General features: G+C 53.7%; 1 protein-coding gene across 1 annotated transcript; it reads left to right on the top strand.

Annotated features, from left to right (window-relative positions):
• The first annotated feature begins 9,676 nt into the window (after nt 1-9,676).
• On the top strand, nt 9,677-17,879 carry CA4 (carbonic anhydrase 4). The gene is made up of 8 exons (XM_063112877.1): nt 9,677-9,778; nt 13,860-13,913; nt 14,920-15,075; nt 15,760-15,905; nt 16,026-16,112; nt 16,327-16,393; nt 16,548-16,711; nt 17,602-17,879. The coding sequence occupies exons 1-8, from the start codon at nt 9,721-9,723 to the stop codon at nt 17,794-17,796; spliced, it is 927 nt and encodes a 308-aa protein (XP_062968947.1). The 5' UTR covers nt 9,677-9,720; the 3' UTR covers nt 17,797-17,879.
• Nucleotides 17,880-27,660: the final 9,781 nt, after the last annotated feature.

Here is a 27,660-nt window from a genome sequence, read left to right as displayed (position 1 = left end):
CAATATTTGTGGAAAGGGCTTTTAAGAGTTTTCATTTGCCTTGTTTCCAGATAGTTACTTTTTTTTCTCTCTTTTCAGCCTCGGGTGCTTGCTTTTGAGGGGCCCCTTGACAGCCCCCAGTGGAGGGTAGGGGGCCTAAAGTTCAAGTGGCTGAGGGGCTGGAATGGGAAGGGAAAGGATCTGGCAGGGGTGGACAGAGTATGCAGAGCATAGAGTGATCAGGGGCTCAAGAAGAGGAGTTTCATGTGACAGAGAAGTTCCCATGAGAGAAGCAAGATCCAGTAGAGAGAAGAGAGAGTAGGGAGAGTAGAGCGTCCTCAGAGAGCCAGGAAGACCTTCCAGCCCAGGTGGTAGCTTTCAAAAGAAACCTGGGAACTCTAACCCAGATTCAGAGAGTATACTCCTACCTTAAGAATCAAAATCTGTCCTTACCAGCTTCAACAAACATGTCCAGAGCCAAGGTTCAGGAGTCTTACTCATTAATGGATTCCCAATCAATCAGGTAGGAGTGAAGACTAAGCCTTCAAAGGTGCCTACTGAGGGTCCTGAGAGAGAGGCCCAGGAGTCCAATAATGAATCTGATACTATCTGAGTCCCAGCACCATAGCTGTTAAAGAAAAAATTATTCAACGCTGTTTGTTAAAGCACGGTAAGAAAGACTTTACTCAGGACTGTCCCCATAAGGATGGGGACCACTGCAACTGGGTCTTGCAGTGGGGAAGAGAGTTGGGGCTCAATTCCAAATACGGCATACAAAAGCGGGAATTTAGGGCCGGCCCGTGGCTCACTCGGGAGAGTGTGGTGCTGATAACACCAAGGCCGTGGGTTCGGATCCCATATAGGGATGGCTGGTTAGCCCATTGGGTGAGCGTGGTGCTGACAACACCAATTCAAGGGTTAAGATCCCCTTACCGGTCATCTTTGAAAAGAAAAGAAAAAAAAGTGGGAATTTATAGCCACGGAGCAGTGTGGGGGTCTGTGAGTGGAAAATTACTAAGAGGAAACATTAGGGGTAAGGGTTCTGGCTAAACCCACCTAACAAGATTCTTGCTGAAGACAGGCCAGGGCGATCAGACATCACCTGGGGGGTGGTGGAGGGGGAGGAAGCTGATCAGATGTTGAGGGTGGAGGGGTTCTGGCTAAATTGACTCAGCATGTTCTTTGCTAACACTGTATTTTACAAGGAAGTGCACAGATGGGCCTAGCAGAAGATTCACAAGGCTGACTCAAGTTTGGCCAAGCAAAGAATCTTTGTCAGCGCTCAGAAGATGAGGAGTTATGTGTAGAGAAGTCACTGTGAATGCGAGTCCTGCGCCGCATTCCAGCTGGATGGGGAGGCCCCACTTCTCCAGGGTTCCCGCGCCACCTGCTCTCGCCCCACCTGCTCTCGCCCTGTTCCCTAGAGCCACCCGCTCTTTGTCCTCTCACTCCCAGGCCGCTGCCTGCCGGGGAGGCGACTCCGCGCCCAGGGGTCAGCGAGTGCCGGGGACAAGTTCCTGGCTCAAAGCCCTCGGCTGTGTAACTGCAGGAGCCGGCCACCCTCTCTGAGGTCCTTCGTGGATTACAGTAGATACTCGGGCCTCTTTTTCTCGGCTGTTGTGGGGCTCGGAGGAGACTGTGTTTAAAACGCTTTGCAATTAATAAATCCTACCGAGGGCCCTTCACATGGCTCCTCGGCTCCCCTCGCTGTCTCCAGGTCAGCCCGGCGCCACGGCTCTGCCTTGCTGCCCTCAAGCAGCCCTGCCGCGCCTCCACTTCCCCCAGAGCTTCCCTGGGGCGGGAGGGTGAGCGTGAGGCTGCCTGTCCGGGCGTGCGGGTGCCCGAGGGTCGGCCGCGAAGGGCACCCGCGCCAGCGTCTGCACTGGAATTCCATGCGAGCCGGAAGGAGGCTCAAGGGGCTGAGCAAGGCTCCGCCTGCAGCCCCGGGCTACCAGGTGCTGGAACGCCAGCCTTCCCGGGAGAGCCCGGCCCCGGCTCGTTCTCTTCCTCCCCACCCTTCATGCCTGGCCGCAAGCTCGGCCCTGACCCCTTGCGCGCAGGTCCCGGGCCCCATGCAGCCTCTGGGCCTTGAGGGCCTGGCCACGGAGCTCGGCCCCCCCTGGACGGCCCTTCTGCCCCAATTCCCGAGGTAGGAGGGGGAACCGGGCTGCGACCTCCCTTGCAGGGCTTCGGCGGCGGCCTCGGGGGTGCTGTCCATCCCGCGGTGCTGAAGCGCACCGTGCCCCTCGGCCACCCGCGAGGAGTCGCCTCCTCTGCTGCAGCCTCCACTCAAGATCTGACCCGGACTCCAGGACGCGCCCACGCTGGTCCAATAACCCACTTGGATCGTCGTCTGCCTCCACAGTTCAGACCACCACCGGTTTAAACCAGAAGTAGCTGGGAGGTCGGAGCATCCCTGAGGAGGCTCAGTGAAGGCAGCATGGGAGAGGTGGGCAAAACTCGAATCACAAGCTCTGTCCTGGCACTGGTAGGAGTTCAAGTATTATGGACATAGGCCCTGTCCACCCCAGACCTGTCCCATGAATCGCATGGGGAGGCTGGGCTTCAGAAATGCTTCCTTCAGTTTCTAAGTACTCAGCTTCCTCAGGACATCCAAGTAGAGCAGACACTGCTACCCGCAAGGCAGGAGAGAGAAATCCCTGGAATTCCTCTCATGCATCTTTCACAAAGTGAGTGAGTGACCTCCAGCTCTTGTGGGCGTCCCTGTCCCATCCTTCCTAAAGTCCTGGCAAAGAGTGAGAGGTTCACTGTTCCCAATGAAGGGTACTGCAACTGTGGGACCAGATTTTTGACACTGAAGTGTAAGATGACAGGGTTGTCCAATAAGGTGAGTAATGATAGTGATGCTGGGAAGCACGAGGAAGCAGGATACACCTCATTGGAGCAAGCACTAGTTCAGAAAAGAGGATCCGAAAAGCACAATAAACAGCCAGAAGGCTGCACAGTGTGCGCTCAACCAAGCCCTAGGAGGGCCCTACCCCACTTGTCTCCAGGGCGGCTGCCTGGGGCCTCCTGGCACCTTCTTATCAGCCCAGGGCACAGTGCCAGACCAGATAGTAGACGCAGAAGTCGAACAGGGAGGTTCCATACAGCACATTCCAGGCGAGCCCAGCCTGTGGCGCCCAGCACAACCAGACAGTGCTCTGGGCCAAAGCTGGCTCCAGTGGAGACCGTGCTCAGCTTGGACATGGGTCACAGGGCCTCTGACCTGGTTGTCAGGCAGCACCATGAGGAGCAGGTGTGGACTGGCACCTGGAGCATTGCCAGACTGAAGGAGAGGCCTTCAAGGACGCAGGGGCAACAGTAGCACAGCACCAAGGGCTGGGAACAAGCAATCATGCAGCATTTTCTGTGAGAAAGCAGAACCTGCACCAGCAGAGGGCTCGGCAAGCAGCTGCTGGCCCATGGGCTGTTCCCTGTGCCACTGTCCAGCTGCTCCAGACTAACCCTGGGAAGGTGGAGATGCAGCCAGAAGACAGACACCACCTGCCCCCCCAATCTCCAGCATATGCTACAAAATGAAAACGCAGAGCCTGTTGTTCAAAAATTAAGAAGTTCGAGATGCAACAGCGGAGCATTAAACCAAGTGCCGGGCCCTTCTAAGCGCAGCTCTGCTGCAACTACACAAGTCCTAAGCCCTGAAGCCAGCCCTGCCCCTACTTATCCAACACAGGCTTTATTGAACTTTAACTATACGTCAGCGACTTCGAGGTTACTTACTATGAAAGAACCACTCCTCCCCTCTTGCCCAGTTTTGGTAAAAAGGGAGGAGGCAGGATAGATCCATCTAACCACCCTGCAGGTACCCACATGAAGTCTTTATCACATGCAGGAGGTGAGAATCTATGCTGCCTTGCTAAACCTCAGCTGCTTTCTGCATCTCTAACACCTCCATCCCCCTTCAAGGAACAAGAGAGCCAAGGCCACACCTGGAGAAAAAAGTGACTAGGGCAGGGTCTTTAGAGGACTTGCTGCCTCATTCTCGACTGCTTGTCTCAGTGTCTGCTCTGATATCTAAGAAAGAGCAGTTCAGATGTTAGAGTAAGGCTGCTCATGGCCATAGTGTCTGGGAAGTCTCCTAAAGGAGGCTAAAGTTCTCAATACTGGGTTTGGGGGTGGACCTAAAGAGTTAGTTTTCAATTCCCTGAATGCTATTTCATTGTTTTTAAGTGATGCCCTTCCCCCAACTGGAAAAGAAACACTAAGGAAGGATAGACTGATTGATCTACAGATACTCAGGGAGAAGAACTTCCAAACTATAAAAGACCCTGAGCTACTGGAAGAGCTGGGACAGCAGAGGGCACCCTTGCTGTGCACACTCACAAGCACACGTTTTTCCTCATACCCTCCTCACCCTGCGAATCTACCCAGAAATCCCACCCCCCCTTATCCTCCCCTGACCCCCTCACATTCCCTACCTTACATTCCCACATCCCACATCAAAGAGTAGGAATCCAGACTCAGATTGTCCAACTGACCTCCAAGTGACCCTCACAAACCTTTCACCTTAACCTCCATCCACCTCCAAACTATTTTGATGAACTTATGGTAGCTCTGCTCAATGAGGAGCTAGGAAGAGAAACGGGGACTCCTGGTTTCCTTGCCCATCTGCAGTCTCATGCCTCCAGTGGGAAGATTTTTGCTGCAGTGTAATTTATAATAGGAAATAAGCTGATTGCACAACCTGGGTATATTATGGAGCTGCAAAATGACAGTTGTGAAGGCTGTGTAGAATAACAGGGACTGAAATGAAGGATAAAACAAAGGACACTTCTTACCGGCCAGTTGCCAAAAAAAAAAAAAAAATCCAGGATGCTAAATTGTTCACTATTCACTATGTCAATAGTGTGTTTGCATATAGATAAAGGCTGGAAAGGAACAAAAAAACAATTAAACATGAGTTAAGTTGGGGTGGTGATTATTTTCTTTAAAAATATTTTTGTTAAAAATATGCCAAATGGTAAAATGGTTGCCTCTGGGAGATAAAGTTATTTACGATTTTTTTTTCTTCCTTCTTTCCAAATGTTCTGCAATGAGTAGGTATTATTTGCATAATCAGGAGAAAAGAAGTTCTCACACACACACACACACACACACCACACACACACACGCCCCGAGCAGCCTGTTTTCTTAACATTGCCACAGTGTTAGTTGAGGAGGGAATGTTCCCTTCCCCCCAAGGCTGCCCATGTGGCTCTTCCTTTTCTCCTCATCCGATTCTCCCTTACCACCCTCTTTAGGGTTCCCTTTACCACAAAACCAGAATGCAGAACATAAACAAATATACTTAGAAAATCCACAGGAACTCTGAACCCAGTCTCCTGCTCGTGTGAGCCTGGGCCCCTGTGGCTGACACTGAGAGGGGAGGAGACAATCACGGGGGAGTATTCCTGAACTTCCTGCAAGGCAGGAACAGAACATATGTTATCTTCATCGCTGGATTGTTCCCCACGTCTTACGGCTGTTATTTCAAAATGTTCAGGGGCAGAAGTTTCTGCCAACTCCTCTACCAAGGAGGCCCCTATCCTGCCTTGGTAACAGCTTCCAGCTCACTCTCCTAGCCCCCCTCCCAACACCCCCAGAATTCTCTCCACAGTCTGGAGAGACTGGGAAGGTGTAAAGAGGAGGGAAGAGCTACTGCAACCTGCACAGGTGCTGACAGGAGAGGCACATTCTCGTCTTTGCTGGAATATGGCAGAGATCCAGGCTGGGAAGTGGTGGAGCCCAGGCTATTGATTAAACCTTGTTCTGTGTGTGGATTTAATGTCAACATCCAGGCACACAATAGCTGGAATCTCTGCAAATGTTTCCCTAAATCATCTGCTAATCAGAAGAGACGTGGAGGGTGCAGAAAGCAAGGGCAGATGGAGGTTGGGGCTTCTCAAGGCAGGGGTATGTGTGTGTTTGGGAGAAGGTGGGATAGCATGGAAACAGCCCTGGGAAGCAGGGCCAGGGTTCAAATCCTACCTCTGCTCTCTCCCTTTGTGGGCAATTTGGACAAGTAAGTCATTGCCTTCTGTGAACCTCAGCTCCCTCTTCTGTAACTCAAAGAAGAAACTGAGGATCCTTGTCCCTTTTTGGAGTCTAGTGACCCTTACTGAGGATGTTTCCTGGCCTGAAAAATTGGGATCTTAATATCCACCCCCACCTAAAGAAAGATCAGTCCCACCCAATCCCAACGAACAAGTTCTGTCTGGCTGGCCGCACATCCCTCTTCAGTCTCACCTCTCAGTACCCGCACCTCGCACCGAGGCTCCTGTATGCCCCACCTCCATACCTTTTCTCATTCTGGTTCCTCTGCCTGGATTCCCCTTCCTTTTTTTAGTTAACATTTACTTGTTGTTTAAAACTCAGTTCAGGTTTTATCTCCTCCTCTGGAAAGCCTTTCCCAATCTCCCACCCACTGGCTCCTCAGGGCTCCTGGGATATGTGGTATAAACCCATTGTTGCCCTCAACAACTAATCGTTCAGTGCCTGGACCTCTACCAGGCCCTCTACCCAGTATCATCTAGTTGCATGCTAACCATACCCAAGTGAGGGAGGTACTTTCTCTATCCCCTTTTTCCTGATAACTGAGGATTGAGCCTGGGCAGTTGACGTGGAACCCAGGGCAGTGTTGCTCCGAAATCTGTCCTGATCTTCTACCTTAGACTTTGCCCACTCCCCACTCTGAACATAGGGCATAGTATTTTCCTGTTTCCATGTTTCCTGAGACCACCAGTGCAAAGTCTCAGCTCTCTTGTGCCTACTCTACACCTACCACTGTCCCAGGAGGGGTTGAATCTCATGTTTGCAGCTCAACACAGTTGAGGCTCCCTTCCTTGCCCTTGGGAGTCTAGGAAGAGTCTAGACATGCCAAGGTCTAGTCCAGTGTTCACTCCCCCTTGATGCCGCATCCCCAGCCCCCTAGAGTCAGGTTTAATCCAGGTAAGGGATCTCTGCTTAGAGGTCATGGTCATATCTGCCAGTGTGTCAAGACCTGAGCCAGCCCTCCTCAGGCTTTAGCTCACTAAATCCTCACAGTCACCTTTGAGAAAGATAGGAGTGTGATTTTCATTACACGGATGAGGGAAACTGAGGCATGGCAGACATCACAGAGCAAGTAGGTGGGGCCAGAAGTGACGCCAGGGTTGTATGACCTCAAAGCCCTTTAGCTTCCCATTGTCTCCCTTCTATTCCATTCAGGGTAATGCAAGCGAAGTCCCCAGAGGAAAAGGACTTGGTTCATCTTTGCATCTGCCATGGGTCAGCAGCTATACCCAGGCACCATGAGTCCAGTTGTGAAAGTCTGGGCTGGGCAGGCCCTGGTTTACAGCAAGTTTCCAATAACTGTTTATTGGCAGAGGTCAGCTGGGCAGGGATTACCATCCTCATTTTATAGATGAGGAAGTTGCAATCAGAGAGAGTAGGAAAGTTGCTCAAGGTCATCCCTGAGTTAGAGAAATAGTCAAGACTTGAACTCAAGACCCAAGGGAACCCTCTGCCGAGTAAGAGGAAGGAGGCTGCTGCAGGACTGGGGCTGCTGGGCCGAGCTTTCCCACTCTGGTTGCCTGGGCTGGCAGCTTTATGGGCCCTATAAGTCACTGGGACATGTCAACACAGATCCCTGCTCTAATGACCTAACTCAGGCCTTGCCTCCTGTGGGGAAGCTGGGCCCCAGGCGGTTTAGACAGTGACAGGTGACTGGTTTATGGCAAGCCACGAATGGGGTCAGTACTGGGAGATAAGGCTGGGAATGTTAAGGCCAGGAGTAGTGAGGGCCTCCTACCCCATGTAACCTTGGAGTCAGAGATGGCAGAGCAGGAGCCACCCCCTGACCACCCACATTACCAGCGTGCAGGCTCTGTGGTGAGCATAATTAAGATGCACCCATGAGGAAGTGCACATCCTTAACCACCCCTGCCTTCCTTGGAAGACACACCCCACTGTGGCCTGGTTCTCCTCCCCCATCTTTCTGACCCCAAAACACACACAGGACCTTCCCACACTCCTGTCCTCTGGGGGCTCCAATGCAATGGACTTTGAAGTGGGTTCAAATAGCCCAAAATAACCCCTTGACCCCACCAAATGTTTTCAAGTCTCTCCGCAACTCATCAGAGGGCTGGCCTGGGGTCACTGGGACCCTCTGGAGTAGTCTTAATTCCCAAGAATAGGCTTCTTCCAGGCCCCATTCCTCAGTTCTGAAAAAGACATTTTTACAGCCCTGTAAACAAATCCACTTCCTAGAAAAGTCCCTGGGCTGTGGAATCCCTCTCCTAACTGTCATGGTCCCAGGTTGACCAAATCCTAAAGCATTGTAGACAACAGGGCTCTAAGCCTGATGTGGACACCCACTCCCCTCCCACCTACTTCTCTGTAGGATCAAAGCTGCTCCTTGAGGTTGTGTGATCCTGGGCCAGGAAGAGGGAGTCAGCCAGAACACTAACCAAGGAGGAAACCCCTTTGCTCGGATTGTTCTAGGGGAGACGACCCCCTTCAGAGGTCCCTAACCCAGGTTCAAAGGCCGGTAGGGGCTGAGAGGTTGGCAGCGGATGGGGAAGCGGCTGAACCAGAAAACTGGAGCTTCCTGTTAATGAAGGGGGTCCCTCTCCCCTACCCCAGTCTGAGCTTCCCAAACTCCCATGGAAGCCCCCACCCCATGTGGGATACACAGAACCTGCAGTGGCAGGGAAACCACAGCCAAGACAGGAGACAAACTGCAGCTTTGGCCCGGGGTGGGAGGCTGTGTCATCTCCCCAAATGCTGTGGCCTCCCTCAAGGGAATATTCCTTTCCTTGGACTCCTGTGGGGATCTTGACAGTTGGGAAAACTATGAGTCCATCAGACCCCAGTCTCTTCTCTTTCCATCTCACCTCCCGGGTCTATGGGGCCTCAGCAGGACCCAGCCCTTCCCCTCCGACCCCATCGGCTTCTCTCACCGAGCCCCTTTGCAGTCCATTTATCAATCCTGCCTCCTCAGCCGTGCCCGCGCACACCCCCGCCTGCCTCTGGCCATCACATAAACACCCGCCATAGCAACACAGGGGCAGCGTTGCTCTGCGTTTGGAGGACGGGTCTTTTGTCTACTTGGAAATAAAGTTTGGAGCAGCCTGGGAGGAAACGGAAAAAGTTGAGACCCAGAGAAGGAATCAGCAGCCACTGCCTGAGAAAGACTAGCGAGCCCTCCTTCCGGGGCCACCGAGTCAGCAACCAGCGTCGCACGTCCCTCAACCCCCTCTTGTCTCCGAGGCTGTTTCCCGCATCCCTCAACCCAAGGCCGTTCTAAGGACCCCATTCCAAGACCACCGAGCAGAGGGTTGGCGCCAAAGCAATCCAAGTGAGGAATCCGGACACTCATCCCTGTGTGGGTCAAGTACCCCCTGGTCACTTCCCTGATCCCAGACCAGGAACCAGAGGCGGGGGCCGGGGAGACAGTGCGGGGAGGGCGCAGCCTCTGTGCGCAGAGGATGCGGGGTGGGTGAGGTGACCTAGCTCACCGGGCAGAAGGTGGCGGGGAGGGTGACGGATCTAGGGGGAGAGGAGGATCTCAGATCTGGGATAGGACTAGGGGAGGGGAGGGGAGGATCTGCCAGGGGGAGGAGCCGCCTCCCGCGTCCTGCTGTCGGGGCTCCCTACCGTAGCTGCTCCGCTATAAAACCCCGGCCGGCATGACGGCCGCAGCCCTGGCAGAGTCCTCGGCGCGCGACCCCCGGCTTGGCGGCGCCTTTGCTCTCGCGCACGATGCGGCTGCACCTTGCTCTCCTAGCTCTTGCCACCGCGCTGCCCTCGGCCCGCGCAGGTGAGCGCCCGGGCTGGGGCCCCAGCCGCCCCTCCGGTGCTGCCCTCTGCCCGCTCAGCCGGCTGCGCGGCGGTGCCCGGGAGCGGCCGAACGGGGCCGCGCGCCAACTCGAGGGCGCACACGCGTGTCCACCGGCGGCGGCCGGAGAGTCCGCGGGCTGCGGCTGCGGTGCGCGCGGGGGGCCCGGCGTCCACGGCGAGATGATCGTGGGAGCCCGGGGTGGGGATGCTTCTCTGACCCGCCTCGACGCACGCCTTCTTTTCCCACCCTGGTCGGTTTGTCGCCGTTCGTCCTGCAGGAGCTGGGTGACTGCTCCGGCCCAGGGCAAGGGCAGCGAATTGGGTGTGACGGGGTCCTGGCATCACCGCTTCCCACCCTGGGTCCCTTGTCCCAGAGGGTTGCGAGCTCCCCTCGCCTCCCCAGCTCCCAGCGCTGGATTGGGAGCCTGGCGGGGGGCACCCGGAGATCCCGGGTCCCCGCAGAGCCGAGCCGGTCTTTCTGGACAGGGTGATTTTCGTTTAAAGATTAATGGTGAGGCCGGACTCTTAATTATTCGTGTAGGTGGGAGGTGGCAGGAGAGGCGTGTTAATATTTGATAAGGGTTCCGTTGAGGGCGCTTTAAGCGGCTAAACACGGGGATCCGGGAGGCACCTTTGTGACCTCACAGCCCTTCACAGGAAGACCCCATCCGCCAGTCCAGCTAGCCCTTGGATGGCTCTTGGGGTGCCCCCCCGCCAAACCTCCTCTCCAAAGTTAGGTGCTCTGGGCTTGGAATCCTGGCTGGCAGAGAGAGAGAGTGTGCATGCCCTTTGTAGGAAGGACTTAGCTGGCCAATTTTGGGTGTAGGGGACATCTTTCAGCATCCCCTCGGGACCCCTTCCAGGGAAGGAAGAAAGAGAAAAGGCAGAATGTGAAAAGTTTTAATTGTAAGGTTGGATGTTTAAGACCTACTAAGCAGCTGGACTTAGAGAAATGCTTTGCAATGATGAACTTGGGGACTTTGTAGCTGTATGGCCTTGGGTAAGTGACATAACTTCAGATTTCTCATTTACAAAACAGGGATAGTAATTCTGACTTCAGATGTTGTTTTAAGGATTTGAATAAGATAACGGGTGCTTAGAGCCAGACCTACGTGGCTTGCCTGGCTCGTGGCAGGTGCTCATACCTGATGGTTATGAGGCTTTACTGCTGGCCTGGGGCCAGATACTCAGGAGTCTATGTCAGGTGACCCCCCAACACGAGCTGTCCCCTTTAGTGCGAGGGCTTTCTGACAGGCACCTGCTTTCCTTCCCTATTCATCTCATGGGGAACTTAAGGGTGGAGAGTGACTAGGTTGTATATGGGAGTTCCCAGGGCATCTGATCCCATTGACAGAGGGTGGAGGGAAAGGATATTTGACCCCCTTCAGTGCCCCAGACCCCTGGCCAGGAGTTGCTGAGACTTCGCCCAGGACACCTTTGAGTTTTGCTGAGCTGGTTTTCAGAATTACCCACCCCCCTTCCCTTAGAATGGGAGGGTGGGGTGAGCAAGGTCCAATAGAGATTACTTCTTCAGTCATCTCTAAAAAAGCGGGGACTAGGTAGGACCTGAAGCTTGGAGCCAAGACCTGGGGGTAGCCCTTCTCCTTCCCAGGCCATCCTGGAGGTGGCCTGAGACAGTGGGCTGGTAATTATCTGCAAGGGTGGCCCTCCCATGAATGAGCATGGGAAGCTGAGCTGGTCGGTGCCCCTGCCACCTCTTGGCTGAGAACCAGCACGTTGCCCTCACTTCACAGACACAGACCTGACTGACAACTGCCTTGGCCTCATCACCATTATATTGTCCTGACTCCAGCCTTCAGAAAAGGGTGGTTACAAGAGCGTTCAGCCAAGCAGGTCAAAAGTCTCTATGATTAAGACCGTAGATCAGAGGTCACCACAACAAACCCAGGAGCTGTAGCCAAAGACAGGGAAGAGCAAATTCCTAAGAAAAGCTAAACTTGGACCAGATGGGGCCTTGGGGAATTTATGAGGGACCTCGGAAGGAGGCTCTGCCCTTCAGAGCTGGCTCCTTAGGTCTCTGTCTTAGGAGCTTAGGAATAGCTTCCTCTTGGGCCTTCAGTCCACAGGGGCCAGCTTGACCATGGGGACACATTCTGCTTTCAGGTCCTCTGAGGGATGGGACAGGAAGAATATAACAAGGAGCCTCTCGTGGCATAAGGACTTCCAGTCCATTATCTCCTCAGACACTAGCCCTGGGAGTTTGGTGGCAGTGCCTTTTGTCTGAGGAAGAAAAGTGGGGCTCAGAAAAGCTAACTAACACTCTTGTAGCGATTAAGCAAGAGGCAGAACCAAGACTGGAAGTCAGGTGAACAGATGCCAGCTTCAGAGCTCTGCCCACCTGCAGAAAGGGGCCTCCTAGATGGAGAGTGGCCCCTACCCTTTGCAGAGTTGACCCACATGAGGGTTCCCCAGATGCGGCAGCTCCCAGGGGGCAGCAGGGTCCTGTTCAAGGCAGGGGATAGACGTGATGGGGAAGAGACCGCATCTCTGAAAAAGGCTATGCCGGCAGGGCAGGAGAAGTGTTGAACCAGAGCCGAGAAACTCGAAAACCCAACGGAGCTCTTCGGGTTGAAGAGAGAGGGTGGCCAGTTTCTTGTGAGTGCTCACTCCTGGCCTAGAACCCTTCCCCCCACTCCACTGCTGAGAACCTAATCTTCTCAGGGCTTCCTCCCTATCCTGGCCAGACCCAGGAGGAGATGAGGTTGGGGGGGGAGCCCAGGAGGAAGGAAGGGCGGATGTGCTCAGAGGCCTTGGCTTTGGCTGAGCTTGGAGTAGCGCTTTTCTTAGGAATTTCCTCATCTTTGACTTCTTTCCAACTCATTACATCTCGCTCCTTTCTCTGCCCCTCCTTGGCTTTGGCCATCTGCTCACTGACAGGAGGCCACTGGGGGAGGGAGGCAGGGGGAAGGGAAGGACTTGTCTTGGGACTTTACTAAGTGCCAGGCTGCCTGGGACACTGTACGCCACCCATCTAATCCTCCCCACAGCCCTGTGTGATGGGTATGTCAGTCCCATTTCACAGATGATAAAACTGAGGCTCAGAGAGATTAAGGGACTTGCCCCCTAGCCCACAGCTCCTAAGTGGCTGGGCCAGAATTCCAGCTCTGGATAAAATGCTTTGTTCACCCTGCTCATGTAGCTTTAAAAAGAATTAATAGTCTTTATATTTAGAACGGTTTTAGGTTTACAGAAAAACCGAGCGGAAAGCACAGAGGGTTCCCATATGCCCTTGCGCCCCTGCACGGTTTCCCTGTTTTAATGTCTTGTGTAGTGTGATACATTTGTGGTGCAGTCTTCAGAGACGCTGGGTTCTGCCGTGCTGAAGCAGAGCCAGGATTGGAACCTAAGTCTGTCCGGCCCCAAAAACCAGGACTGTGGGGTGGAGGGACGGGGAAAAAGGCCTGGCTGCTTTCCTCCCTGTGAGGGCTGGGAGAATTTAGCCAAGAATAGGCCTTAAAAACACAGGGGTGGTGGAGATTCTGGGGAGGGGCCAGCCTAATCTCCTCCCTCATCTCAGGTCAACTCTGGGAAGGCAGCCAGGCCCTAACCTGGCTCGATTATCCCTAATCCTCCTCCTTCCCTCTCAGCAGAGCCTCCCTTCCAGGTCTGGGGTGGGGGATGCAGGGAGGGATGGGGAGGCTGATGACTAAGGGATGGAGAGAGTCCAGGCCAGCCCCACACTTAGAGCTGACCAGCCTGTGAAGGGCCTCCTGGAGGGCTGATGGCTGCTTTACTGGCCTTGCCTAAGGGACAGTGCCCTAGGTAAGATGACAAGTTGATCAGCCCATGGGCAGGGGACATTCCCACATTCTCTTACTAAGTCTCCTTCCCCTGGGCCCTCAGTCCCACAACCCAGGAACACTCCATCCCAACCCAGCGGAGGGCTCCAACACCAGGGATGTTCCCAGCCTCTGATCATCTGTGCACACACACAGTCACTGTGTGCACAGAATTCACAAGCGCTCATAGAGGTGCAAGTGTACACACACACCCTGACACACGCACGCACAGGCCTCACATCCTTCCTCTCTCTGCTCCAGAGTCACACTGGTGCTACGAGATTCAAGCCAAGGCCACCAACTACTCCTGCTTGGGTGAGTGAGTACATCCAGTCTTGGGGACGGAACTTTCTGCATGGTTGGGACCATCCAGGTCAAAATGGAGACCCAGGGAGGGCAGGGAGGAGGAGGGGTGATGGTGGCCCCCCCAGTCAGATGTCAGCTCCCAGCACTCACACACACTCACTCCTGGTGCTCAGGGAACAGGGAGTATAGAGGGACCTGTGTCTTCACTGGCACCTCCTGTCACCAAAACGATAAGTTCCCTGAGGAGTAAATCAGCAGCAGCATTGAAAGGAGAAATACATTCTGCTACTTCTCATAACAAAATGGAGATTTATTTTATTCCAGTGACACCCCATCAGGTGGCCCTGGGAGATGGCCCTCCACACTTTTTCCTCGAATGCTGCCCGACCTCCCCGCGGTCTGCTTTCTCACTGGCCCTGCTGGCCTCAGTGGCTGGGCTGTGCTGCCCCTCTCCGGACCCCTGCCCAGCTGTGTGTTGGAGTCACGAGGGTGTGGGGAATCAGGCTCCTCTAGGGGCTACTTCCCTCCCTCCAGTCCTCAGATAATGCTTAGGGTCATGTCGAGGCTTGCTTTCATAAGCAGCCTGTCCAGGGGGACCCGTCCACAGCTCCCAAAGCTCTCTCCTGCTCACAGTTCAGAGCAGCCCTGGGCAGCGAGTTATCATCGCAGGTCCCGTTTTACAGTGGAGACACTTTACAGGGATAAGACAGGTGATGTGCCCACTATCATGAAGTTGTCCCTACCCCAGAGCTCACAGCCGACCACTGGCAACCCTGTCCCTACGCTGTCTCACACCACAGCTAGGCTCGTTGGCTTCACGTGTGTTGTCTGTGGAGGAGCAGGAGGAAGGCCTGGGGAACAGAGGACAGAGTTCTGAGCCCAGCACAGCTGCGGCACGGCCTTCCTGCCCTCCCAAGACCGAGCTGCATGTCAGCTGGGGACATGGGTCTGACCTCAGTGGGGTGGAAGCTACACCTCGGGTGCCTCTGATTCTCACTCCCTCTACCCTGCTCAGGGCCAGACAATTGGGGTGCAGACTGTGAGAAAGACCGCCAGTCCCCCATTAACATCGCCATCACCAAGACGAAGTTGGACCCAAACCTGGGACGCTTTTTCTTCTCTGGCTATGATAAGAAGAAAACCTGGACCGTCGAAAACAATGGGCACTCAGGTAGGTCTCAGGTGGGCTGGATGGAGGACCCGGGCAGGCATGGGCACCTGGCTGAAGGACCCCTGAGTTCCCCGGGGACTGGGAGGGAGCACTAGGCCCATGTCCACTTTTGCTGGGGAGGGGAGGGGGAAACAGGGAGAGCTGCGGAGGAGAGGGAAGATTCTAGCTGTGTTTTCAATACTTTCATCAGACCAACTTGGGCGTGGGAGGAGGGGAGACATTCCAGAAAGAAGAACCCACAGGTGCAAAAGGCACGGAGGCGTGAAAACAGCTTGGGGTGTTCAGGGAACTGCGGGTAGCTCCATGTGGATGGAGGACAGGGTGAAGTCAGAAGGGGCTGGAGCAAGGCCCAGGGTCAGCTGGGCTGGGGCCCAGGGGCAGGTCACCCAGGGCTGAGGGGTTCGGACATTACCCTGAGAATGCCAGGGCACCACAGAGGTGGTTAAAGCAGAGGAGGGCCCACTGCAGAGGTGCATGTCTGGGGCACTGGGGCTGTACAGGAGAGGGGGAGGCGGGCAGGGAAGGGTCCGGGCCGTACCACCTCATCCTGTCCCTCCAGGCCCAGAACGGAGCCCATGAAGGGTGGGAGGTAGAGAGAATGTCCTGTCTGGGAGAAGCTGGTGTGAGGGGGCTGGGAGAGGCTGAGGGAAGGCCATGAGAGGACTCTGCCCCCCTGCGCCCCAGTGAAGGTGTTGCTAGAAGAGGAGGCCACAATCTCTGGAGGAGGACTGGCCGCACAGTACCGGGCCACGCAGCTGCACCTGCACTGGTCCAACATGCTGGACTGGGGCTCAGAGCACACCCTCGACGGGGAGCGCTTTGCCATGGAGGTGAGCAACCCCTTCGCAATTGGGGCCATGGCTGGGCTCTGGGTGTGTATCCACCTTGGGCAAGAAGTGTGGTCCTGCCCCCTCTCAGTTCCTCTCTCCATCCCTCCCACCGCCCACCAGATGCACATAGTACATCAGAAAGAGGCAGATGAGACAGATACCGAGAACTCTGATGACGAGGTGGCAGTGCTGGCCTTTATGGTGGAGGTAGGACTCCCATCCCCCAGGCTCCCAGGAAACCTGCGTCTGAGGAGCTACTTCTTAGGATCCGGAGACCTGGGGCTCCCGCAAAGCAGGAGGGGCCTGCGGAGGCCCCAAATTCCCCTCTTGGTGACTTGTATGCCCCTGGGCAAGGTGGGGAGCCCAGAGCTTGCCTGCCCTCCCACAGGCGTCTCTCAAGCCCCCTTCCCTCCCATCCCAGGCCGGGTCCATAGTGAATGATGGCTTCGAGCCCCTGGTGGATGCTCTGTCTCATATCCCCAGACCTGGTGAGTCAGGACGGGGGAGGAGGTTCAGGTGGGAGGAGGGAGCTTCTACCCACAGAGGAAGGGAGATGGGTGTGGGGCAGGTGGGCTCTCAGAGAGGATGTGGGAGGGGCTGTTCCCCCCACCCCCCTGAGAGTGTCCTCTCTCTACCCGCTAGAGATGAGCACCACGATGAAAGAGAGCAGCCTGTTGGACCTGCTCCCCAAGGAGGAGAAACTGAGGCACTACTTCCGCTACCTGGGCTCTCTCACCACACCAAACTGCGATGAGAATGTTGTCTGGACTGTGTTCCAGGAGCCCATTCAGCTCCACAGAGACCAGGTACACAGGGCCCAGGGTGAGGTGCAGCACCCCACTGCCTGGCTCCCAGAAATCGTCCCTCTGTTTGCCCCCAGAGGTCCCCTGGGGTAGGGGTGGGGAGCCCCAAGGAGTTGAAGTCCATTGGTGCAATCCACGAACATTCACTTGGGGCTGTTCCATCCCTGGATTGAGGGCTGGACAGGAGGCCCTGGAAGGGGTGGTCAGAAAAGGCTTCCAGGCTGAAAGCTGAAAAGCAGCGGGGAGTCAACCAGGTAAGGGCAGGGAGCCAGTGTCCAAGGGAAAGGGGAGAGTGTGGGGGAGGGCCTGGGGTTGGCCAGTAGTTGCTTAGTGGCAGCAGGAAATCCTCATAGGTCATTCATTCATCAAATGATACTTGAGTCTCTACAGTACCCTAGGCTCTGTGGAGACAGCACGAAGCCCAAAAAGGCCCAAATCACTGCCCTGGTGTTCCTTTCATTCCATCACAGTGATTCCCAAATTGCGGTCCCTGGCGCAGTGGCGTCAGCATTGTCACCAGTGGGAATTTGCTACAACTGCAGATTCTCAGGCCTTACCTGAGACCTACTGAATCAGAAACTCTGGGGTTGGGATCCAGGCACAATGCCGGTGCACACTTGAGTTTGAGAACCACTGTCCTGTAGTAACAGTGGAAATATTGGTAGTCATCGTAAGCCCTCAAAACCGGGAGTGAAGGAAAACTCATGGGAATTTAGCCCCTTACCAGTGCCAAGCACATGGCATCCATTATTCTTATTTTCATAACAACATTGGGAGGGAAGGATTCGGAGCCCCCCTTTCCTAATGAGGTCACAGAGTGGTGAGGGGCCTGGCCTGAGGTCAGGGAATGAGGCTGCACCTGCTCCCACCCGCTGACCATGTCCCTTCCGCAGATCCTGGCATTCTCCGAGAGGCTGTACTACGACAGCACGCAGCAACTGAACATGACCGACAACATCAGGCCCCTGCAGCACCGGGGGGAGCGCACGGTGTTCAGGTCCCAGGCCCCAGGACAGCTGCTGCCCTTGCCCCTGACTGCCTTGCTGGTCCCCACACTCGCCTGCATGATGGCTGGCTTCCTTCGATAATGTCTCACTTCTGGACACGTGACCTCTGACCTCCGCCCTTAGAGGGCTTGGGCCTCCATTCCTCAGGCTTTCCAAGTTGGATTTTGGGGATGATTAAAATATGGATATATTTTTGGAGAAACCTTTCTCAAGTCTGTTTCTAGCTCCCCCCAACTACCGCTGCTCCCTTCCCCTACCCCTGTTCCAGGACAGGGGCCTGGAGATGTCTTCCAAGCAGTTGTCTCCAATCCCTGCCTTTGTGAATTCTGTCCACACCACACTCCTTTCTACCCTAACCTCAGAGAGATGCTGAAGGCACCTTGGAGCTCCAACACAGCAAAAGCCAGACGAACTCCAATCCAATCTGTTAATTATACAGTGGGGAAAACTGAGGCTTAAAAAGAGGAGGTTGGATGGAGGCAGGCTACATATTGGGGCTGTGGCAGAGCCAACTGACACCCCAACCTAGTGCTTTCTCCTCTGTACTAGGGGTGAAGAGTGGGGGTCGCATGTGGGTACAGCCTAGGCAAGGTGGGTAACAGGGATTTCATTTGTTTGCCCAAGTATTTCTTGAGCATCTATGTTCTAGGCACTGGGGATAGGGCAGGGAATAAATAGACGGAAATGCCTGTCCTCCTGGGCTTCCTAGTCTAGTGGAGAGATAGACTATACATAAAATAGACACGTCGTCTAATACATCAGAAGGCAGTAAGTGCTACAGAGGAAGATAAATCAGGAAAGTCTGCAGTTTCCATGGGTGGTCAGGGAAGGGGATCAGGGGCAAGGGGCAACTGGAGGGAGGCAAGGGAAGGAGGCCATCTGCAGACAGCCAGTGTTCAGCGTGGAGGGAGGGAGTCAGAGGGCAGTGTGTGCGTGTGGGGGGTGGTGCAGCTTATAGGATCCTTGTAGGATCTCGTAAGGACGGGGTTTCGAGCTCCCAGAGGGTTTGGACAGAGGGCCATAATCTGGCTGCATGTGGAGCAGGGGCTGCAGAGGTGAGGGCAGAGCCGGGGGACAGTCTGGAGGCTACTGCACTAGTCCAGGAGCAAGATTTGCTGATGGGTCAGCAGCAGATGTAAGAGGAAGAGGGGTCATGGGGGATCCAAGGGTTTCGAGCCTGAGCCTCAGACTTGTCCATGAAGGTACCGTCCACCACCATGACTGTGTCTCTAGTATTTTTTTGCCCTCCTAGGGCCCAAGGAGGGAGTGGAGGGCGTGAGACTAGGAGGAGGCAGGAGGGGTGGGGAGGTCCAGAACACCAGAGAAGAAGGAAGGGGCCCACGGGCAGCCTGGGCCCAGGCTCTCAGACCTCACCATCCAGGCCAAGGCTGGACTCTGGCGGAGCATGAGACTTGAGAAGTGAGCAAGGCGATGAAGACAGGCTCTGTGGAGTGAGCAGACCCAGGGGCCAGGGCTGGGGCCAGGTTGTCCTGGCTCGGTGTGGGATAAGCTCTGCTGTCTGGAGGTGGTGAGCTTCCCCACCGGAAGGTGTGCAAGCTAGGAGGGCATCTGCGGGATTCCCTTACCCATCCTAGAGGCCCTTTCAGGCTGTGGGTCTAGGGAGGAGAGCTGGTAGAAAGAGGTGACCTCTAAGCCTTTTCCTCCCCTGATCCCCTCTGAGCCCCTGACCACCCCCAGCTAAGCCTGGGGAGAGGGAAAAGGGCTGCTACCCCTCCGACCACCCTTCCCCTCCCTTTTTCCTTTTGATCAAGAATAAGTACCTCCTTCCCATCACCAGTGACTGACCACACAGCTGTGCAGGTGTGTGTGTGTGTGTGTGTGTGCTGTTGCCATGGCAACAGCAGGTAGCCTGTGTCAGCAGGGGTGTGTGGACACTGAACCTGTTCGCCTTTAGTTCCCATGTAGCCTTCGGGAATCTAATCTACACCCCACCCCCCCAAAGGCTCAGGTCTCTGAGGTCAGAACTGTCCTGTCTACTCCCCATGTCCCACCCTTGTCCCTGCCTTCAAGGCAACATTCGGTGAATTATGTGGCAGCAGACCCAGAAAGTCCCACCTCTTTGCAAGAGACCAGGGGAGTCCTGGCACCTCCAACCCCAGGCAAAGGCACACAACCCTGCCCTGGCCAGTGGGAGCAGAATGGGCACAGCTTGTCCAGGGCCCAGGGCTCAGGCCACCTCCCTGTGTCCTGCCTGCCCTCTCTCTGGCCTGGAGGCCAGAGCAGGTGCTGCCAGCTCGTGACTGTAAATGTACCTCTCCCAGCTAATTCTCTCCTGGCCAGCCATCCAGGAGCAGGCAGCCTATCACCTTGAGCTGTCCCCTATGCCCTAGAGGCTGGAGCCATGGGCATTCCTTCTTTTGTGTGTGTGTGTGTGTGTGTGTGTGTGTCTGTGTGTGTGTGTGTGTCTGTGTGTGTGTGTGTGTGTCTGTGTGTGTGTGTGCACATGCACACATGTGTCTGTTCTTAAAGAACTTCCTCTTCTGAGGAAATTCACTTCCTCACTGCTCCCACCGCTCTCTGGAGAAGGTGGCTCTGAGTTCCTTGTGCCCAGCCTAGCCCCCCGAGCCCTCCTTTCATTCACTTCTGATATCCCTTTGGGTTTCTGTATGGGTGTGCACATGTGTACACACATGTACATACACACTTCACTGCAGCTGGCCAGGCCTGGGGAAGGCTCAAGGGCTGATCGTTTTGGTCACAGCCTGACTTCTCTGAGGGTCACTGGCTCTTTCCTACTAGGTTCCCAGCACAGAACATAAAGCATGTTTGTTGAATGCCTACTATGTGCTGGATGTGGGCCTCACCACAACACTTTCAGGGTAGTATTCTTTTCTGTTGCGTGGATGAGGAAGCTGAGGTATAGAGATATAGAGAGGGGTCAGGGAACCTGTCAGAACCCGGGGTCACTTCTGTGCACCTCCTTGGCTCCTATGGCCAGCTTTCTCTTTTGGTGGAGTCATCAGACATCTGTGACCAAGGGCAGGGTGTGGGGTCTGCGGAATCCTGTCCCGCCCTGTCTCTGCCCATTGCTTTCTATCCCCAGTAGGCCATCTCTCTCTGGCCCCTGCTTAGATATGGCATCTGGTCGGAGCCAGGGACTAAAAATATATCCCATGTGTTTAGATGATTCTTGGAAAATAAACTTCCCCATCTTAGCTCTCAGTTTGCACACTTGCTGGCCCTGCTTCCTGTGGCTCTGATCTCACAGTGCAAGGTGGGGCGAGGAGTAGAAAAGTCACGAGGGGTGGGGTGCGTGTGTGTGTGCATACACACGTGTGCACACGTACTCGTATTAAGCTGCTGTGTCACCAAACTGCAGGGGAGTCTCTACAGAGACCACATTGTGAATGGTGTCCCCAGGGTGGTGCAAGCCCGAAGCTCTGAGCTTGTATGTATTGGGGTGGGGAGAGGCTGGGACTCTGGTAGCCCTACTGGCATGGAGGCATGGCTCCCTGCTCTGGGCCCCGGTTTACCCGTCTGCAAAAGGGGATAAGCTTGGTCCTCCCATCTTCACTGGGCCTAGCCGTCCCCAGGTTCTTGCTGGTGACCTTGGGAGGAAGGCCAGGTCTGTCTCCGTGGGTGGGGCACAGCTCCTGCACCTCACATTACACATGTCCTAGAGGCTCTGTTTGTTTATCTGATTAGGGACAAAGGCATTACTTCCTCTAGGGAGAATGATGAAGCTTTAGGGCCCAGGCAGGCCCAGGGAGGGGCTTCCTCTGGAGGAGAGCTACAGGACAGAGGAGTCACAGGCCAGCTCCTTTCATGGGGCCCTAGTTTCAGCTGAGACTGGAAACGTGAGATGCTCCTCAGGTTGTTCCAAGTGTCGGCTGCTGCAACGTCTGGAAGGACAGAGAGAGGGACAGAGGAGCAGGACACAGGGAAGAGATTTGGCTCTGTTTTGGAAGATTTAGGCTTTCAACAAACACTATTATTTCCTCTGTGCCAAGGACTGAAGATTCAGGGAGAACAAACCCAGTCTGGGCTCTTCCTCTAAGACTTCCAACCACAGAGCAGACGCATCGGGCCCAGCAGTACCAGGAGAGGGGTGCAGACACTAGAGCTTGGACCCTTAGACTGAGTCCTTTTCCACTGATGACTAGCTAGGTACCCTTGTTAACCTAATTCACTTCTCGGAACCTCAATTTCCTCATCTGTAAAATGGGGATGATGATGGCATTTATAGGGCTGCTGTAAAGATGAAACAAGATTCCTGGCCAAGAGAATCAGTAATTATTCTTGATTAATCAATAATCAATAATTATTACAAATTATTCAGTAATTTATAGTTATTGGGCTGGCTGGTTAGCTCCGTTGGTTGGAATGCAGTGCTATAACACCAAATCAAGGGTTTGGATCCCTGTACAGGCCAGCCGCAAAAAAAAAAAAAATTGTTCTTACTAATGTTAAATAAAAACTATAGGAAGCCATTGCTTTGGACTAACCTCTTGCAGTAGGCCCCAGCAGACCAGACTGAAAACCAAAATGGAGTCACCCCTGCTAAAGTTCTACATCACCAAACCAAAACTAAGTTGTCATCTGACTTTCCAAGAAATCAGCAGAGAGAGACAGCCACATTTACTAAAAGGCCAGTTTCAATGGGCATGATAATGAGGTGACCTCTGCCTTTAATCCTTAGGACAAAAAGTAACCCAGAGTAACCTGATGTTAATCAACCAGTTATTTTTCTGTTGTTCGGTCTCCCTGTTCTCACCTTAGGAGGAAGGTAACTTTGAAATGACCAATCCACTTTTTGTTGTATGTTTCTGCTTTTTTTTTTTTTTTTTTCCGGTACTGGCTGGTATAGGGATTGAACTCTGAACCTTGGTGTGTTTCTGCTTTCTTAAAGACCTTTTGTCTATAAAACCAACCCCCTTTGCTCAACTCATTGAAGCACTTATTCTACTTTATGGAATAAAGTGTTGCTCAATTCTAGAATCTCAAATAAAGCCAATTAACATCTTTAAACTAAGTTGTTGTAATTTTGTCTTTTGACATTATTGTGATTCTTTTTATTAGAGCATCTAAGATGGGTAGGACCTACAGAGCAGCTCTGGGTGGGGAATTCTGGGGAGCGATGCACAGATTCAATCCACCTGTGTGGTGAGCAACAGGTGTGTGGAGGGTGGCAGCCCCCCTCCTATCCAAGGAAGAAACCACAAGGTCCCTCATGGGGCCACCTCTCTGCTCAGACACTCTGGGACATCTCCCAGGACCCATCCCAACCATGGACAGAGCAGTCCAATGAGGCAGACTTCCCAGCCGGACCTTTGTCTAGGGTTGCCTAAGGTCACCCAAAATATGAGAGGAAAGAAAGGGGGCCTGTTGAGCCCAGGGCTGTCAGCAGTTCTCGTGTCCCTGCCTTGTTGGGTGAATGTCAGGGGTAGAATCAGGCTGAGCCCACATCTCCAGAAAGAAAGCCTCCTTGACACAGGGCCCCTCCTGCTTTCTGGCTGTGGGGATTGATCCAGCTTGGGTCCAGTTTTCATTTCACTTTCTCTAACCCTTTCTCTCCCTCTTCCCAAGGAGCCACAGAATTACCAAGTGTGCTTCTCCCGTGTCCGTCTCTCCATCACTGGCTCTGTCTGCCCATAGGCCTCTCCTGTCTAGATTTGCTAAAGGCTGTCCCCAGCACAAGGCCTATGCCCATCTACGTAAAATACAGGATAAATTGCAGGATGCCTGGTTAAATTTGAATTTTGGATGAACAGTTAACTTTTTTAGTATATCTCCCAAATTACACGGGACACACTTATACTAAAACATTATTCACTGTTTATTTGACTTTTTCTTTTTCTTTTTTTTTGTGGTTGGTTGTTACAGGGATCTGAACCCTGTACCTTGGTGTTATTAGCACCACACCCTCACCGATATCTGAAACTTAAAGTTAGCTAGTTGCCCTGTATTTTTATTTAGCAGGTCTGGCGATCCTACCCCCATCTCACTTACCTCAGGGAAACTGAGGCCAAGACAGAAAGGTAGGCAGGAGAAAGGGACTGACTGACCGCGACTGCCACTACCCCGTCCTCCTCTTGGCCATCCTTCCCCTCCTCGAGCCAGACATTCCTTCCAGGAACTAATAGCAGCCAAGTCAGGCGGTTTTCCCTCCTGGGTGGTTCTGGTATCAGGCTCCCTATGGGGAGGTGTGGCTGTCATGCCTCAGAGAGGGCCCTGGACAGGCCCGTCTGCCTGTGGATTTCCTCCCCATAGTTTTCTAACAACTTGGGAGAGGCCAGTGCCAGGAAAATCTTATTCCTTCTTCCTTGGTCTCTGCCTGACTTGCGCCAGGCTGAGCTGGAGCCTCCAGGGGTCCTTTCCTGTGACTCAGCTCCTTCGTCATTCCAGCCACCACTTGCGGAAGGGAACCCTTAGGCAGGGCCTGGCTGCCATGGATGGGCTAGGGAGGGCCCTGATGCCAGAGTTTTTGTTGTTGTCGTTGACGGCTGGCCGGTTATGGGGATCCGAACCCTTGACCTTGGTGTTATCAGCACCTTGCTCTAACTAACTGAGCTAACTGGCCAGCCCTAGGGTTTTATTTACAAACAAAAGAGAGACTCAAGAGGTGCAGGACCTCTAGGCTGGAGCCACTCACTCACGTCACAGCCTGAAGGGCCGGAAGAGTGGGATCCGGGCACCAGCAAGGAGCTGAGCTCCCTCTGCTCACTTTAGATGCTCTTCGTCCAATTCCTTCCGCCTTGTAATCTCCCCAATCTGTCCTAGCTATCCTTATTTGCACGTCTACTCTGTTATGCCAGGACCTTTGCCAGGTCAGTTGTCCCTCCGCATCCCTGGAGGATTGGTTCCAGGACCTCCCGAGGATACCAAAACCCCTGGATGCTCAAGTCCCTGATGTAAAATGGCCTGGTATTGGTATATAGCCTATGCACATCCTCCAGTATGCTTTAGGTCATCTCTAGATTACTTATAACACCTAACACAATGCCTACACATCACTTCATTTGTGCAGATTCAATGTAGTACTTGGTGTGTGGCAAATTCAAGTTTTGCTTCTTGGAACTTTGTGGAATTTTTTTTTCCTGAATACTTTTGATTCACAGTTGATTGAATCCATGGGTGCAGAACCCAGAGATATGGAGGACAGATTGGACTTCACACCTGTTATCTCACCTAATCCTGCCAGCAACCTTTTGAATATCAGTTCCCTCCGCAGTCTCTCCAGGACGCCAGGGGTTTCTCTCATTCTGTTCAATGTTGGGGTGAACACTGTGATGTACGGCCCAGAGTTCCCTTCAAGGATGGGCTTGTTCCAGTTGCAAGTGCTGTCAAGTGAAGTGCGGTCAGGTGCAGATGCTTTCAGGCTCAGCCTCTCCAGGGAGAGGGAGCCTCCTCCTCAAGGTCACACTCCTTTCTGGGGCGGCCCACAGCCAATGACTGATGGATGTGGGGGCATAAAAGGCTGGCCCAACTCAGGGTGACTCCTAAGGGCCATTCCAGCCAGGCCAGCCAGAGAGGCTGGGACACATGCTGTTCTCTAGACCTGGAATCCTGTCCCCTGCACCCCCTGGCCCCCAGCATGGTTCTTCTTATGAAGTCTACACATCAGTCAAAACCCAGCTTAAAAGGTGCCTCCTTTGTGAAGCCTTCCCTGACCTCTGCTCCCCTTCTCCCCCAGGACTCCCAGGCCAAGGGTGGCAACACAGAGGGAGTCAGGCAGCACACGTCTGCAGGATGAATGAATAAAAGGAAATATGATAGCAAAGAATGAAATTACCAGGCACCATTCCAGGGCTGGGGCTAAATATTTACCGTGCGCATAGGCAATCCTGAGAGAAAAGCCTGGTTTCCCAAGTTCAATTTACGCCGCCCCTTCTTCAGTGGCTGACACGAGCAGCCTGATTTTGTTACAGTTTGAACAGCTGTTTCCACATGTGGGGCTTGGTTGTATGAGGTGTTTCACTCTCGGCTTCCGCTCTGCCCCAGCCCCATGTGTCTTCCCCAGGGACTCTGCTTCCCAATCCCTAAGCCCTAGGTGGCTTTGCCCCTCCATTCTGTGGGCCTGGTCTGGCCACAATCTCCATGAGGCTGCAGGGTAAATTGGGGTTTCACTCCAGCTTGAGCCGTGGCTCCATGTTCAGCCGTGGGATTAAGCCATATCAGGAGCTGCTTGGAGCTCCTCCAAATTTACACTGGCTGTAACACTGATAGGAAGACGTGGCTCGGTCTACTGCCTGAGTGGCCCCCTGGCAGATATCTCTCTTAAGGGAACAGGGTTGGGTGTGACAAGCTAGGTCCAAGTGAAGCTTCAGAGTTGTAGGGGAGAAGGGACTCGGAGTTCAGTGTGGCACCTGTCCATTAGCCTCTGTGATTCACAGTGGGGTCCTAAGGAGAATGGAAGTTGCACATGAAAATGGAAAGAGTGATTTCATCAGAACACTAACATGCGGGGGATAAGCAGCTCTACTCTGGGAATACTCTGGACCCTGGTGCCCAGTCTGTGAGATGAAGTCTAGGAGGCAATGGTGGTGGTGTTCAATGAGGGGTATCCGGAAGATCAGGCGGTCCTGCGCAGCAGCACCACATGGCAGCCAAAGGACTAGTTCAAGAGTACATTTGAGATACCCTCTGGAGGCTTCCATCAATAGCAGAAGAGAGGGACTTTGTGGGGGACAGGGGGTAAGGGTGAGATCCAATGAAACCTGAGTCACTACAGTGAGTGACCTTTCATTGAGACTGAGGCTGCTATAGTCAGGACAACTCAGCTGGCATAGAAGCTGATTCATGGAGAGACACTAATGCTTGGAATTTAGTGATGCTTCGGGGAGTAGGCTGAACGTGGCTTATGCTGTAGATGAGCACAAACTATCAAAGCAAACACTGTTACAGATGAAATGACTCATCCGAACTTTTGCAGGCATGGTACTCAAGCTGCCACTTCCAGAGGGGATATTATCTGGGCAGGGTAGCAGGCTCTGACTTCCAACATTTCTTTTCAAGTCAGTTATAGAGTTTAGATTTTCCTCCAAATTTATAGTGGCTATGTCCCCAGAGTCCAAATTAGGCATATGTATTACTCTGTTTTTGTGTTGCTATAACAGAATATCTGAGACTGGGTAATTTATACAGAAAAGAGGTTTATTTGGCTCACTGTTCGGAAACGTGCACCTCAGGCTGCTTCTACTCCTGGCAGAAAGTGGCAGGGCAACTGGTGGGTGCAAGACCACATGGCAAAAGGAAATGAGAGAGAGGGAGGGGAGGTGCCAGTCTCCTTTTAGCCACCAGTTCTCATGGGAACTAATAGAGATCTTATTCGCTGTCGCCCTCCATCCCCAGTGGGGGGTGGGCATTAATCTGTTAATGAAAGATCCGCCCCCATAACCCAAACAGCTCCCAACACTGCCACATTGGGGGTCAGATTTCAACACGAGCTTTGAGAGGACAAACATATCCAAACTATATCAGCATGATTTTTTTTTTTCATTTTTTGGATCTATATCAGTTTCGGACTGAGGCCTAGCATTTCCGTTATCATCAAAGGGGAGAGATGAGAAAGCCAAAGCTGGGCTCATAAGCCCAGGGGGAAAGACCACGGACTGCCTCTGTAGGACGCAGCACAGTCAGGACTTAATGGATGCAGGATGGATGCAGGCAGCTGCCACTGCGGCCGCATGGACATGTGGTATTTGGTTTAGAGCCCAGGCTGCTGGGGTGCAAACACCTGGGGATCAATGCTCAGGCTCAATCGTTCTCTCTCCCTTCCCAGGAAAGGCCAAGAAGGAAAAGCTTCCAGTTTAAGGAAGAAGGCATTGTCTTCAGTGGGTTGAGTATCATCAGGTAGCCGGGCCGGGCAGAGGGCCAGTGGGGACCCAGGACTCGCATGGCTGCTGTGGCTGGTGGCTGACTCCCCACGAATAGCTCATTCAAACCTTGTCTTTCCCATCAGCCACTGAAACTATCACATCCCTG

This window comes from Cynocephalus volans, chromosome 10 (genome assembly GCF_027409185.1).
Source record: "Cynocephalus volans isolate mCynVol1 chromosome 10, mCynVol1.pri, whole genome shotgun sequence".
In the NCBI taxonomy this organism is placed as follows: Eukaryota; Metazoa; Chordata; class Mammalia; order Dermoptera; family Cynocephalidae; genus Cynocephalus; species Cynocephalus volans.
Note: the sequence above shows the minus strand (reverse complement) of the source record. Positions and strands in the feature narration are given on the sequence as shown.